The following is a 15,927-nucleotide window of genomic DNA, read 5'->3' as shown; positions in this document are numbered from 1 at the left end:
TTGGGGACAACTTCCTGGTGCAAATGCTGGAGGAACCACCTAGGGCCCGTGCTCCTCTTGACCTGCTGCTCACAAATAGGGAAGAATTGGGAGGGGAAGTAGAAGCAGGTGGCAACCTGGGAGGCAGTGACCATGAGATGGTCGAGTTCAGGATCCTCACAAAAGGAAGAAAGGAGAGCACCAGAGTACAGACCCTGGAGTTCAGAGAAGCAGACTTTGACTCCCTCGGGGAACTGATGGGCAGGATCCCTGGGGAGGCTAGTATGAGTGGTGTGCAGAAAGAACAGCAAATATGGCAGGCGACCAGCTTGGCCCAATAGAGAAATCTTGTGTGAGCTTAGATACAAAAAGGAAGCTTACAAGAAGTGGAAACTTGGACAGAGGGCTAAGGCCAAGTATAAAAACATTGCTTGAGCATGCAGGGATGAAATCAGGAAGGCCAAAGCACAGTTGAAGTTTCAGCTAGCAAGGGATGGGAAGGGTAACAAGAAGGGTTTCTACAGGTATGTTAGCAACAAGAGGAAGGTCAGGGAAAGTGTGGGCCCCTTACTGAATGAGGGAGGCAACCTAGTGACAGGATGTGGAGAAAGCTAATGTACTCAATGCTTTTTTTGCCTCTGTCTTCACGATAAAGGTCAGCTCCCAGACTGCTGCACTGGGCAGCACAGCATGGGGAGGAGGTGACCAGCCCTCTGTGGAGAAAGAACAGTTTGACTATTTAGAAAAGCTGGATGAGCACAAGTCCCTGGGGCCAGATGCAAAGAGGATGGAGCTCGGCTGTTCTCAGTGGTGGCAGATGACAGAACGAGGAGTAATGGTCTCAAGTTGCAGCGGGGGAGGTCTAGGTTGGATATCAGGGAAACACTATTTCACTAGGAGGGTGGTGAAGCTCTGGAATGGGTTACCTAGGGAGGTGGTGGAATCTCCTTCCTTAGAAGTTTTTAAGGTCAGGCTTGACAAAGCCCTGCCTGGGATAATTTAGTTGGGGTGGGTCCTGCTTTGAGCAGGGGGTGGGACTAGATGACGACCTGAGGTCTCTTCCTAATCTGCTGTGATTCTATCTCCTGTGGCTTTTAATCTCCACTGTGGAAAGGCAAGGCGGGGTGCCCTATTGAAGGGGAATAATACTACCCTCTTACCACTTGGTCACAAGGAAAGTAAGTGTCTGCCAAACTGCTAGCATGGAAGATGTGAAAGCCCCTCCAACCCCAGCTTCAAGGTCCACCAGGGTCCATCTTGGCCCTGTAGTAACTGAATGGGGGTAGCAGTTTACTACTCGTATGCACCTTACTTAGTCATGGAGCTAGGGCCAAACTCTCCTCTAATTACCTAACAAATTACTGATTTCATAGACAAACAATGCCATGAGTAGCTGCTTCCACTTGTACTCAAACCCTCTCCTGGAGGGTTAACCCTAACCCCTGCCCATGACTGGAGCATGGGAGGTTGCACCCTGTATAAGGGGCACAAGGCTGGTGCAGATAAGGAGAGGGTGCTAGATGAGAACCTGGCCCTAGGCTACATAGGCCAAGTAAGACAGAGGGGGTGAGCTGCCAGCAGAACTGGGGAGGAGCCCTTATCAGTGACTGACAAGCAGGAATCTGCAGAGCAATTAAGCTTTTCACTGCAAGAGCCTCCAAGCGATGCTGGGGGTGGGTGGGAGCAGAAGGGAAGAGCACAAGGAGCCCTGAGCATTTCAGGGCAGGGGCAGCTGTCCTGGGCCCAGGCTTGAGCAGTGGTTTTCAAACTTTATTTCTGGCGACCCAGTTGAAGAAAATTGTTGATGCCTGTGACCTAAGGGAGCTGGGGATGAGGGGTTTGGGGTGTGGGAGGGGCTCAGGGATGGGGTGTGGAGATGAGGCTGGAAATGAGGGTGTGGGAGGGGGCTCAGTTTTGGAGGACTGGGGCAAGGGTTGGGGTGTGGGAGGGGGCCAGGGGGGCTCAGTTTGGAAGGACTCAGGGCTGGGGGTGCAGGTTCTGGGGTGGGGCTGCAGAGGAGAGATTTGTGGTGCAGGAAGGGGCTCCAGGTTTAGGGGGGCTCAGGGCTGGGGCATGGGCTAACCTCAGTCAGCATCACAGTGGGGGTGCTAAGGCAGGTCCAGCTGCAGGTCCCACTCCTCAGTGGAGGCATGCAAGCAGCTCCCCTTGGCTCTCCCCTGTAGGCACTGCCCCCCAGCCCCCATTGGTCAGCTCCCAGCTGGTGCTTGGGGCAGGGGCAAAGTGGAGCCCCGTGGCCCCCATGCCTAGGAGCCGGACCTGCTGCTGGCCACTTCTGGGGCACAGCGCGGTGTCAGAACAGGTCGGGACTCACCTGCCTTACTTACCCGGGCAGGACCACGGATGGGACTTTTAACGGCCGGGTCGGCAGGGCTGACCAGTGTGACCCAGTGACCCGTACTGGGCCACGACCCGCAGTTTGAAAACCACGGCTCGAGGGAAGTGGGGGTGCTGCTCTTCCAGAGCTAGTCCCCCCGTAGCCACTGGCCCTGCCCAGCGACCCAGCACGTAGCGAGCCTTTGTGGTGTGCAACAGCCTGGCGTGCGCTGGGTGCGGGACTTGCTCGTGTAAGGTACAATAGCCCCACGCTGGCAGCAGGCGGGGGGGGGTGGAATGGGGGGGTCTCACCTTCCCTGGAGCCAAGGGGGCAGAATACTAGGGCCACAGCTGCACCAGCCAGAGGATGGGTGCTGACCCCGCCTGGGCCGGGGCACACAGACCAGCTGCTCTCAGGGGGCATTAGTGCCTTCGAAACCATTGTACACGTGCCTGAGGGACCCAGTCAGCACCTGCCAGCCCCTTCGTTATAGTGCAGCAAGAGTTCTCCCCCGCCCAGCTGCCTCCAAGGCCCCCATCCCTCGGGCGCAGCAGGAGCCAGGAGTCATCTTTGGCACATGCTGGGCCGTGTCAGGAGAGGGGCTATGGGGAGACGGACAGCGCAGGGGGCTGGGGGGAGACGGGGGCTCAGTAGGGCTAGTGGGGCAGACAGACTGGGGCAGGGGCTGAATGGGGGTGGAGGCGCCAGGGTGCAGAACTACATGGGGACAGAGGGTGACTGAGTGGAAGCACAGAGCTATGGGGACAGAGGGACAGGGTACAGGGACACAAGGTTGGCTGCATGGGGGCAGGGAGGGGGTACAGAGCCACATGGCAATGGGAGAAGTGGGTGGCTGAGTGGGACATGTGGACACGGGGTGCAAAGACACATGGGGATAGGGGCAGATGTGCCTGACTGAACGGGAGAGGCTAGGGGTCATCCCAGGGCCTGCATGGGAGAAGCTCCCTAACAGTCCCTCTCTGCTGCCCCCCAAAAAAACCCATTCCAGACTTTTCCCACCCACACCCAACAACCCCCCCAGGCTCCTTCCCAGCAATTACTTCCCTCTTCCTCTGCCCCTCTGTTACCCCGACTCCCCCCGTCTTTGCACAGTTTCTGGGGGCACGGGAGATACGGTTCTGTGTTTAAATGCATCGTTACTCAAAGTTGTGTGTTAATACACCTAGTAAGGAATCTATTTGTCAAAAAACATTTCCTGAATCTTTGTTGTCGCCTGTATCGTTACAGCCACGCTTGCTGACAGGTATTTTGAAATGAATGACCAGCAATGACGGGACGGGTGTTAGTTTGACAAATAAAATATGCAGAATTTGAAAATAGCGTGTGCAGAATTTTTTATTTTTTGGCACAGAATTCCCCCGGGAGTAACTAATGGAGGGGGCAGCGGAGGCAGAAACCAACGACATACACCCAGCGGACTGGGCTGGGGCCCCCTCCTCTCTCCTCACACAGGCAGCACTAGGGGGAATTCCTGAAAGAACAACAGGAGTAAAAGAACCACAGGGCCATTAATACCACCCCAGAGGGGAGGACAGACCACGGCCTCGGCCCTGTGGGACGTTTCAAACCCCAGTGGTCCTGTTGGATTCTGACAAGTGGGCAGACGCAAGCCGAAATAGGGGCTGCAACCCGGCCCACTCAAGGTAGGCATGTGCCAGGGTCTCCCTCAGGCCAGAAAACAGACAGGCATCGGGGACGGGCGAACCGCGCCAGGTACATGCCCATGCTCACTGCTCTGTGAAGGAGCCGCCAACTAATATCCCTGGTGGGCCGTGGCATCAAGGTGGAATATAGGCCGGCCCACCGGGGTTCCTCACCCTCAACAGACCCCACCACTTAGTGTCAGGGCAGGACACGAGGATGAGGAAATGGAGAGTATGGAGCATGAGCGTGTACAGATGTGCCCTTGGCACGGTTCGGAAGCAAACCGGCTGCAGGTCACACAGCCGGCACGGGGTTTCAAATCCTTGTGGTAAGCAGGTTCCACCCTGTGTGGGACACCAGCGTTAAAAGACTCTTTGCCCTGCCAGGGGGACACACACAGGCCATGGGTCCAGCATTTACCCTTCCTACTGCTGACCGTTAAGATAGCATCAGCTAATTCTTGCCCCTCTACCGCTGGGGCACCTGCTCTCCTTCTGTCTTGGGGGTTCAGCAAAGAGCTACAGGGATGGTTCGAGGGCTGGAAAAGCTGCTTTAGAGAGACAACTGAGAAGCTGAATCCTATCGCAGAGAGGATTAAGAGGTGACTTGAGCATGGTCTATAGTGGGTAGAAGACTTCTTATAGCTGAGGGTTCTTTAATCTGGCAAAGTCAGAACAAGAACCCACGGGTAGAAAATGAAGTTAGACAACTTCAGACTAGGAATAAGGTGCAAAATTTCCAAAGGGAAAGTAAGTATCTATTGGAACAACTGACCTGAGGACACAGAGAATCCACCATTGCTTGGCGTTTTAATCGAGACTGGACATGTCTAAAGAAAATGCTCTTCCTCCACCAAACGCTGGGGCTTGAGGCAGGAATTACGGGGTGAAATTCTATAGCCTGTCTATGCAGATCAGACTAGATAACACAATACACTCAAACTCTATTACTGCCCCTGAAGCTCCATAGGAGGACTTGAGACTATGCCTGCTTGTTTGGGAGGGCAACCCGGACCACCTGCCTCAGCTAAAAAAATTTAGCAAAAAGTTGGCAGCCTTCCCCCGAACAAATTAAGTCCAAGGCATCCACAGTCCTTCCTAGAAGTGCCAGGAAACTGTGGCAGCCATCGACTGGAGAAGACAGCAAGTGGCAACAGCCTCAGCAGGTCTCACTGCTCTGCACCGTCACCCCAAAAATCTTCCCTGGACAGAGGTCACAGGGGGCAGATCCCTCCCTGCCCTGGGAGGCATGAACGTAGTGGGCTCTGTGAGCCGACTAAGGTGTTCTGGGTGGATCTACCCGCGCTGAGGAGATTACAAAGTGCCCGGCTGCTGAGAGGGGTCCTGGACCAGAGGCTTTTTGCACCTCAGGCTCACGATCACTAGTGGCAGAGAGGTCACCTCTGAAAACTCTCAATGCTGAGACCTCCGCTGCTCACCAGTGTCTCCAGCCCCAAACTCTGGAACAGCTCGCAGGGGAAGGTTCCCTGAGAAGACACGGGGTTGAAAAAGGCTTCACTTTATAGCAACAGCTCCCCTCTAGCTGTTCAACCAATGAGTTTGCCGGAGCACGTGTTTCAGATTCCAAAGCCAAAAAGCAGCAAGGCCCTATCAGTGCTGCAGCACGGCATCGGGACACCAGCTGGAAGTGACTGCTGCCTGGTCCCTGGACCGGTGCTTCCTCCTGGCCTTGGATTCTGAGGAGGGACACAGCCATCGGGACACAGCTGGCCAGGGCTCAGGCTGTAAAACTGCTCTGCAGATGTTTGGGCTGGGGCTGGAGCCCGAGCTCTGGGACCCCGCAAGGGAAGAGGGACAAATGGGACGATGCCCAGTGCGAACACTACGCGCTCAGCTCCCTTGGCACAGCCTAGAAAGCAGATAAATACTAACCAATCGGTACGTTCCGATGGAGGTGAGTGAGCGAGGGGACACGCCAGGGGATTCCAGCTCACTGCCTATGACAACAGAGGGAATGAAGGATAGTTGGGGGTCAGATGTCTAACAATGTGGGGGCAGGTGTGTGCCCAGTCCTCATGGGCCCTACCAGCTGGAAGGTTCCCAAGAGTGGGAGCCACACGGGCACAAGATCAGCCACAAGTTACAGGGCTGGATGCAGGAACCACCAGGGTGTTGCTCAGGCCTGTTCTATGCAGGAGGCCAGACTAGGTGATCAGAACAGTCCCTCTTCTGGCCTTAAAATCCGAGTTCTCCCAGAAGAAGCATGACTATGCTCAACCCTTCCTAGTGGTCACTGCCCAAGACACACTCCCTGCCCAGGATACACCAAGCCACACAGAGGTTTTTGCTCAAGTCCCTGGCCCCAGACCAAGCCACTGGCCATGCTGTCCTGTTAGGGACATAGAAAATAAATTTTATTATCCATTTTAAATTTCTACATTGTAGTTGCATCACTAACCATGATCCTCATGAGAAGAATGCAGCTAACTCTTTACCCCGAAAGACAACAAGATCAGCCTTTGGCCATAGCCAGAGTTTGATATCGTTACCGCACAGAGGGAAAAAGGAACCTATGGTTTTGCTCTTTTTTCATACTCAACAGAAATACGAATAAAATTCCAGAGAGCCCCCCTGGTTCCTGCCCTCTGGAAAGCTGCGGCTCGCAGGTGGCAGAGCGGGTCAGCGCTTGGAGGAATAGGGCAGGAGCGTACGAGGCAAGCGCAGCCTTGGTGGGGCTCGAAGCCAGAGGCTGAGAACTGAGTTCAGGGCTGCACTCCAGCTGCAGCAGGAACTGGCGACCCCAGAGCGTTTGGAGAGGAGATGATGGGCGATGCGGCCAAGCTGCCAATGGGCTGGGATGCAGACATTGAGGTAAGACCTGTGCCAGGGAGAGGGCAGAGAGTCAGGCCAGCAAAGACAGCAAAGGAACAATGGCAGGGAGGGAACAGGCCAGAGGCTGCTCCTCATGGCCCTCCCTACCCCACTCTAGAGCAAAGGCAAGGTCCCCCAGAATGCCAATCCAGCTCCCTGGAGAGGCAGTCAGGTGGGTGGTGTAGGAAAGGCAGTCCTTCCCATCTTCCCTGACCGGAGTCACTCCTCCTCAGAACCTTTCATTCGAGTACCACAGGGCTCCAGAACACAGGACCCTACCTGCCAACATACTGGAGGAGCTGACAGGTGTGTTACTGGCTGACAGTCCAGCTGAGGGGCCCATCCTGGCTGGATCTTTCGCTATGGGATCTGCAAGGGAAAGGGTGAATGAGACGAGCATCCACGCTCACAAGAGACTCCAAACCCATGGAGAGAGCTGGGTGCTTTCGGAGGGTCTCCCTCACTGTCCTGGATAGCCTGGCCACACAGCAGGCCAATGGGGGATGCTGGCAGGTGGCCACAAACAGGAGAGAAGCCACACCCAGGATACAAAGGTGAAGCTACACCCAAGGTGCGGGAGGCAAGTGGGAAATCTGGGATGCTCCACTCCCGTAAGAGCAGCCCTTCCATGAGACGGGGACCACACACTCACTTTGTCGGGTGCCCCCAGGAACGCTGGATATCAGCAGCCACGAAAGAGAACAGGACAGACTCATTCCTACAGCAGTAGCGTGCCTGGGGCTCGAGACAGGAGGTGACTCACTCCCTGCCCTGGGGAGTTTATCGTTTCCATCGGACACTGACAACACAGCAGTGTCAGCAAAGGGGAGGGAATCCAGCTCTTGACACAGGGAGCAGCATGTCTAAGGCAATTTGCTTCACCCGATACTGATGGATAATGGCTGTTTTATGGGTGTGGTGCCTGGGTAGAAACGGGCAACGCTTGAGCAGGGGGTGGGGAGAAAGGAGAGTGAAGATGGCTGAGCAGGAAGAGAGAAGGGCAGAGGACCAAGAACTGAACCATGGGGGCTGCCAGAGGGGCCAAGAGACGCTGCTCAGCAGTCGAGCAGGACCAGGGCGGAGTGGGCTGCCGAGCAGGTGGCATCAAGGAGGCTGCTGCCCGCACACGGGAAGGCGCTGGCCATGCTGTGGCCAGAGTGACTCTTGCCCAGGAGACCGGGGAGGCCCCGGCAGTGCACAGCTCGAGGGTGGGGCAAGGACTGAGATCCGAGGGCTGGGAGAGGGAAGGGAGGCAGCCAGGACAGGACGGCGGGAGGAGAGAAGGCAGTGCTGGCATTTCTCCTACGCACAGAAGTACGGGTGCTCCATGGCCTCCCGGGCAGTGAGCCGCGTCTGGTGGTCGTAGCGCAGGAGCTTGTCCAGGAAGTCGAGTGCCTCTGTGCTCACGAGGTGCTGGTTCTCACTGTGCACGAAGCGCTCCCACCGCTTGCGGGAATGTCTGCAAGGGAGACAGACAGCCTGGAACCCTGCTGCTGCACCCTAGCCCGTGCCCCTGGAGCTCCCCCCACACTAACGCACGCCCCAGCCATCCCAGCAGGGCTGCAACGCACCCCAGGCTCTCTGCAGCCCCATTCACAGGGCCCTACCAAATTCACAGTCATGAAAAACATGTCACAGACCGTGAAATCTGCTCTTGTGTGTGCTTTTACCCTATTCTATAAAGATTTCACGGGGGAGACCAGCGTTGGGGGTCCTGACCCAAAAGGGAGTTACGAGGGGGGGCCCAAGGTTATTTTAGGGGGGGTTGGGGTATTGCCACCCTGCCTTCAGCGCTGGGGGGCTGAAGGGCGGCGGCTGCTGGCCGGGCACCCAGCTCTGAAGGCAGCGCCCTGCCAGCAGCCGCACCAGACCAGGCCACCCTCCCTTCTGCGCTGCTGCTGATGGCGGCTCTGCCTTCAGAGCTGGGCTCCCGGCAGCAGCCGCTGCAGTGCAGAAGGGTAGCAGTACGGCAACCCCCCTCCTCCCGCCCCACAATAACCTTGCAACACCCCCCCCCCAACTCCTTTTTGGGTCAGGACCCCTGCAATTACAACACCCTGGAATTTCAGATTTAAACAGCTGAAATCATAACATTTATGATTTTAAAAATTCTATGACCATGAAATTGACCAAAATGGACCGGGATTTTGTAGGGCCCGACCCATACGGCTTGCACCCTCCCCAGCATGGTGACACCCCCGTGAACTGTGCAATACTCTGCTTTCCCCACAGCTGAGACACCACCTTCAGCGCAGCACCCAGTCAGAAACCCTAACTCCCCGAGATGGAGGAACAGCCAGCCTTACTGCTCTGCTTAATCCCAAAGAGCACACACTCGGTCATCAACTCCTGCTTCTGTTCTCCCTCCGGGTGGCTCTACACAGTCAGCCACCAGGGGGCAGGAAACTGTTCTGGAGGTGCAGGGATGTGGTTATCTCAGCTTCATTTCTGCAGGGAGCTGAGGTCTCATCTGAGGGGCTAGAGAGAAGCCAGAACTCGGGCCACACAAATCCCTTAACTCCCCTGAACACAGATGCTGCCCTGAGTCAGAATTTGGCCAGGCACAAGGGCTACCCCATCATTTCTGTGTCCTGAGAGCTTTAGTGTCTCAGTTTTATTACTAAACGAGTTCTTCTGTGAACCCTGCTGCAACAGCCACCTGGAATCATGGGAATGGAGCTTCCAAACTGCAAGGTATTAGATACACCGATTATAGCCTCTCCCGCCCCGCATGTATCTGACCTGCAGTCTCTCTGAGAGACGTCTCTAAGTCGCGTGGATAGGGAGATTCCCTGTATTTGTCCTAGACAATGTTTCAGCTTTGTCTAACGTAATGAAAGTTTACCAATGAAATGCAAACCCCAGGGCCTCACTTTTACGTCTCCCAAGAAAACAGCCGGCACCCCAGCACCACACTGGGGGATGGTACACACTCAGAGGGAAGAGTCCCCCCGCTGAGTCACCCTTACCCCTTCCTGCACCCCCCTATATTTGTGGGGGAAGCCAGCCTCAGTTTATCTTTTTGGATCTTGACACAGGGTGGGACATCACCACTAAGGCTGCAAGTCTGTCACAGATTCAGTGACTTTCCAGGACTTCCGTGACTTCTGCAGCAGCCAGTGCGACTGACTCCAGGGCTGCCCGGGCAGTCCCTGGGCCAGCTGCACTGACTGCTGCTGGGGCAATCTCAGGCCACCGTGCCACCCCCCACTCCTGAGCACCAGCGGCATGCCACCAGCTGCGGTCCCAGGCCGTGCACCCCCCCCCACCCCCCCCACCCCCACCATCGAGCACCAGCGGTGGCCCCGGGCTGCTCACTGCCCCGGAACACCTCTCCCCAAGATTCAGTCAGGGGCATATAGTACAAGTCATGGACAGGTCGTGGGCCGTGAATTTTTGTTTACTGCCCGTGACCCGTCCATGACTTTTACTAAAAATACCTGTGACTAAATCTTCACTTTAATCATCATCACTCCCTGCAGCAATAGCTAAAGGCCACAGATTAAGAGGCCAGAGTAAAGCTCGCCTTGCCTCGCCTCACCTGCTGGAGAAAAGGCCCCTGGGGTCAAGCATGGCCAGTACAGTGAGACTGCGAGTTACCTGCACTGGGGCACAGCTGGGTCGGGAAATCCTTAGGGAGATTCAGGGAGGGAAGGAGAGCAGGAGACAGGAATTCCAGCTACCATGGCACTGCAGCCAGCCCCCGCGGCCCTGGCACCCACCTGCCTAGGATGTCATTAAAACGGGGATCCAGCTCTATGTTGTACTTGTCAATGTAGTCGTACAGATCCTCCGTTCCCAGCACTTTCGCGATCCGCACAAGCTGTGGGAGGGGAGAGAAAGAAGAACCACTAAATCCAACGGCCCGTATGCAAATCCAACCCGCGCAGCCAGGGTCACCGGGCCACATCTGGGCGGTACATGATTTTGCATACCAAGCCCAGCACCTGCGACCCAGCGGCAGAGCACAGAGACAGAAAGCGAGGCCTATCTGCAGTCCAGACCTCCCATCCCTGCAGGCTGGCCTTGCACCACTTGACTGCCTGACCCTGGGAACCTCCGTGCTAAGCACTGCAGGGCCAACACAGAGCCAATGCACACGGTGGGGGAGGCTCTGCCTTGGAAACAGAGCACGTCTGTAGGGATCACCCCACCCTTCCCAACATTCCTCTGGGGGCTGCCCACTAACGGCAGATTTAAGGCACCCCAGTGAGGTGCCATACACCAGGCTCCTGCTTTCAGAGGTTAAGAGGGTGGGTTACAAGGCCTTCGGTCAGCATTCAACAGAGACGGACCATTACCATCACTAATGCCAGCACACCCATGTTTACTGCTGCTCCCCCTCACTCAGAGGAGAGGGGAGCCCAGCGTAGGCTTCCTGAGGGCCCACGAAGGAACCTGGACCTGCGGGGTATCTGCAGAGAGCAGTGAGGGGTCTCTGCTCAGCTGCTGCTGACAGCAGAGGTGACCGGCCAGCTGAGACAAGTGAAGGGATACAAGGTACGGGGTGCAGGGGAGGTCCCAGGGCCTGACTGACAGCAAGGTTTGAAAGGGCACTATGATTTCAGCTATGTCTACACTACAGAGCTGATGCCAGAACAGCCCCCTAGCCTGGACACCGACAGGAAGAGACTTCCAGCTGGCGTAGGAACCCCACCCCCCGGAGCAGCGCTAGCTATGCCGACAGCCGCTCTCATCTGTCGCCAGGGCTGCCCTTGTCGGCACAGCTGGTGGGTTGGCAGCACAGCTCTGGTGCCAGGGCAGGGGTTATATCACAGCCGTGCCAGGATACACCAAGGCCAGGAGTACGCCACACACTTACCTGGGGGTAGCTACATCACTGAGGGGTGTGAAAAATCCACCCCCCGAGCGACGCGGTTACACCGACCTAGCCCCCCGTACGCAGCGCTGCGGGCGGCAGAGGGTCTCCCATCAACACAGCTCCCGAGGTGGAGCCGAGCTGGTGGAGAGCTGCCTCCCAGACACGCTACCGCGGGCAGCTCCATCAGTGCAAGTTTGCCGTTTAGACTTGACACTGGGGTTTGTCAGCCAAGACTGCCCGGCCCTTCGCTCAACCGGACAGCGCCTCTCCGCCTGTTCAGCGGGAGCAGTAACTTCTGAATGCCTTCTCCAGGCCATTTCAGGGAGCGCTCTCGGCTTCAACGGGCAGAGCTCGAGTGGCGTGGGGGAAGATGGGGGGAACACAGAGCCTCTGCCACCTGTTTAACAGAGCCACAGTCTCGAGCACCTTGGCAGTTGTCTATCGCTCAAAGAGCCAGGCGATGGCTGCTGTTAACACCCCCACCTCAGCCTCGCCCATCCTTCCGACAAAGTCGTTCAGTGTGTCAACACGTTCATCTCCCAAGAGAAACTACAGTGGTGGGAGAAGTGGGTACACACACGGCCCCTGGCATGCTGGAGGGGAGGGGCTGGGCTGGAGGGAGTCGCTGAAATACACAGGGTATGGGAGGGTGGTACACAGGGAGCTTATGGGGGGGATGGAGGGATTCAACAAGCCCCTGCTACGTGCAAGGAGCTCAGCCCACCGAAGCAACAAAGGGTGTAACCAGGGCTTAATTTTTGCCAGGGCTGAGCCCTGGCACCACTGGGCTTGTGGCTTCATATATGAAAATAAAACAATTGCTTGAGCCCTGGCCCCCCCTTCATTACAAACGAAGCACTGGGAGCATCCCCTAGTTATCCTCGGGCGACTTGCACACATGAGGCTGCACGCACTGGTTGGATACTGTAAGGCTGCTTGGGCAGGTGGTTATTGCCCTGGTTCTCTGGAGGGCCGGTCTGCTGTCCTCGGATTGCTCCGGAGAACTGGTGGCTGGTCTGTATGGCAGCGGGTCTGCTCTAGGGTTGCTTGCAAGTGCAAAGCTGCTGGAGCAGATATTTTAGAGAACAGAGCACTGAAGCATTTCTTTAGGCCCCTCTCTCATCCACAGAGTCCGACCTGGTTTGTACAAAAAGACAGCTAGAGGGGAAAGGAGGGACTGTGCGGGCTCCTGCGCCCTGACACCCTCAGCTCACCTGGTCATAGTTATCATGGCCGTGGAAGAAGGGCTCCTTCCGGAAGATCATACTGGCCAACATGCAGCCCAAACTCCACATGTCCAAGCTGTAGTCATACATCTGGAAAAGCCAAGGGGAGAGAGGTGGGAGGCAGCAGCAGCTCCAGGCACTCCCAGCCAGCTACCCCTGGCTCCGGAGAGCGATCATGCCCCGCCCTGCAGCACCACAAACCCCAAGGAGATCAGCCTCTGGCAGAGGACAGGGGCTGTCAGCTTGGCTGACAGCTCCAGTTCCAAGATGCCATTAGCCCAGGGAGCTCAGTCTCTTCTTCACAGGCCTGGGTTTCACCTGCATTTCATGTTCTCTCTTCTACCACCTTCCTTTCTCCTCCCAGAGGAGCCCACCCGGCGGTGTTGCACTCGTTTATATTCATTGCTTCACTTGCCTTCCCCACTCACTCACCCGCTCAGCATGGCCTCATCCTGGCCAGGTCCCCTCCCCTCCATTCATGGTAGCCCTTTCACCCCTTGGACAGATTCCAGTTTGGTGCCACAGTCTCTCTTCTCTCTGAGAATCAGCCCCAATCTCTTAACCTGCAACACCCCTTCCTAGGGGAAAGCTGCCCAGCCAGCGCTCAGCCCTGCATGGTGTGTCCGGGGGGACAGAACAGCTGCACTGGACCTTCTGCAGCCCCACCTTCTGCAAGTGTGTGTGTCCACTCCCCACAAGGAGACTCAGAGGAACAGAAGCCCTGTGCTGCACAAAGGGTGCATAATCACTGCAAGGACTGACACGGCCAGCAGCCGGCACTGTTCACCTGCTGGGCTTCTTAACGTACCTGGTAGTCTACCAAGAGCTCCGGTCCCTTGAAATACCTCGAGGCCACGCGAACATTGTACTCCTGCCCAGGATGATAGAACTCAGCCAGCCCCCAGTCTATCAGTCGCAGCTGTAGTGGGAAAGAGACAACACCATTACCGGGCCAGGCCTTGAGCGTCCTGTACACCCAGCACTCTGCCCTTCCCCAGCAGGATCCCAAGGCCAGGGAGACTCTGGAACTGCAGCAGAAAACCAGAAACTTTGCTTTTTCATCTGCTGTGATAATTGGGCCTACAAAAGTACCCGACTTGTGAGTGTACCTGTCAAACCTGTGAGAAAGTTTATGAAGAGTCACAGTAACCTAGAACCACAAATGCTGATGGGAAAAGGCGCAAATGGAGACAAAAACTGAATTAGCACAAACAAAAAAGGGCCCCTGGATATAACTCAAGGACTGTGTTAAGATCATGCCTGGTAACCAGGAGAAGGGTGGGACCCGAAATCAGTGAACAAAATTGGAATGTCAGAAATTAGGCCTAATTGGTGAATAAAATAAGGAGGGGAAGGGAGGGGAAGGGTGGGGTGGGGTTTTCCACCCATTTCGCCCTTTTGGGGTCCTCAAAAGGAGACTTTTTGGGGAAAAGCTGCCCTCTGTGACGCTGACTGCAAGACGAGAGGAGGGGAAAACGAAGCTTCACCATCATGGCTGCTGCCCCCACAGGCTACTGGGACCCCACTCGCCTTCATCCTAACCCAGAGAGATGTCCTGACCAGGCCAGGCCAGAGGGAAACTGATGACATCACCACCTCCACAGACTCTGACTAAATCCTGAACACTTCGTCTCCCCCTCTACCCCGACATGTCCTTTTCCTTCCCTGCCTTATTTCTTCTCTTTCCTAGCCCTCTCCTTTTGCCTTCTGTCTAATAAGAGTCTAACCTAGTCAGACAAGACTGAATATTTTGTGACCAGAAGGGCAGCTAAATGCAATGCCCTGAACAGCCCAATGCTGCTACAAAGTTTGTCAAGTCTCGGAGCAGCTGATCAAACTGTATGCCGTGCTTGTGTTTTCCAGCCACGAGGTTGCAAGTTAGAGTCAACATCAGAGACAGAAGCTGCATTTGCTATCTTTGCTGCTCTTTTCATTCCCCTTGCGTGTGTGTTTGTCTTCACTGATCTTTCACAAAACGGGATTGGACTTTAACAGCAGCAGCTCCAGCCCATCTCTACCGACTTCTTTCTTCCCTAAAAGAACAGTCATTACGATCTTAACACCAGCTAAGAGGCTGTCAGACCAGGGGCATTTTCCTTCTAAAAAATCTCTGTCCAGCTAAAGGGAAAGGGAACAAGGGATATTATTAAAATGAAAGCTTTACCTAACACCTGACATTTCAAATGCTTCAAATGGTTTTCCTTTTTTTCCGTATCCTTCATGAAAGGTTAAAAAGCACATCAGTGGGGTATTTGCCACGGGACTAAGCGGGCAGCTCTCTGCATACCAAACCCCAAACCTTGTTTAACACTGTTTAGTGTTGGACAGTTTCAGGGTCATGTTACACCTTTGACTCTTTGGGCCTATTTATTCCATCTGAATTAACACAACACATCTGAGTATCTCAAAGCACTTTCTAAATGTGAACAAATTCCTAACAAGCTTCACAAACAGCCCCTTGAAATAAGTCAATATCAGCCCCAGTGGGGAAATAACTTGCCCAAAGCCCTGCAGTAAGTCAGAGGCAGAGCTGGGAAGGTGCTATGGATAAACTGAAGGGAAGCTGACCAGTAACAAAGTGACCCGGAGCAGGTGGCCTCACCTCCCCAGCAGAAGGAAGTGGAAAAGCACGGTCCCTGAGAGGTCGGGTAGAGAGAGAACATTCTTTCCCTGCTAATGATCACAGGAGTTTGCTGGCAATAGGTGGGTTTGCCCTTGACACACACCACTCGAGAATGACCAGCACGGCTCTCTGAGCAACTTCCCTTTGAAGTCCAGGGTTTTTTCCAAGGTCCCAGATGGCAGCTCACTACAAAGGCTCTGGAAGCAATCTAAAGTTACATTTACAAGCCCAAGTTATTCACAAACAGGTGGCAAATAAAACAAAGTTTACTAGATACAGGTGTCGTTTTTATGGGCACCTGTATCCCCAGACAAACAGGGGTGTTGAGGCACAGCTGCACATTCATCACCCCAGGCTGGAGCCTGCTGGGGACTAGCTACATCAAGGGCTGGTCAGTCTCCACCCAGGCAAGACACCACTCAAACCCACTCGCTGCCTGCATACCA

At 55.3% G+C, this 15,927-nt stretch overlaps 1 protein-coding gene across 3 annotated transcripts in view; it reads right to left on the bottom strand.

The window, feature by feature from the left end:
* Window positions 1–6,331: 6,331 nt before the first annotated feature.
* Window positions 6,332–15,927, bottom strand: part of LOC144260832 (casein kinase II subunit alpha-like) — a 61,294-nt gene continuing 51,698 nt past the window's right edge. For all 3 annotated transcript variants that reach the window (XM_077809638.1, XM_077809637.1, XM_077809639.1), the window contains 6 exons: window positions 13,667–13,777; window positions 12,847–12,948; window positions 10,533–10,633; window positions 8,121–8,269; window positions 7,090–7,179; window positions 6,332–6,817 (listed from right to left, as the gene is read on the bottom strand). In XM_077809638.1, coding sequence (XP_077665764.1) covers window positions 6,702–6,817; window positions 7,090–7,179; window positions 8,121–8,269; window positions 10,533–10,633; window positions 12,847–12,948; window positions 13,667–13,777 — 669 coding nt within the window. In that variant the 3' untranslated portion in view covers window positions 6,332–6,701. The remainder of the gene's footprint in view (window positions 6,818–7,089; window positions 7,180–8,120; window positions 8,270–10,532; window positions 10,634–12,846; window positions 12,949–13,666; window positions 13,778–15,927) is intronic.

The sequence above is a fragment of the Eretmochelys imbricata genome, chromosome 2 (assembly GCF_965152235.1).
Source record: "Eretmochelys imbricata isolate rEreImb1 chromosome 2, rEreImb1.hap1, whole genome shotgun sequence".
Classification (NCBI taxonomy): Eukaryota; Metazoa; Chordata; order Testudines; family Cheloniidae; genus Eretmochelys; species Eretmochelys imbricata.
Note: the sequence above shows the minus strand (reverse complement) of the source record. Positions and strands in the feature narration are given on the sequence as shown.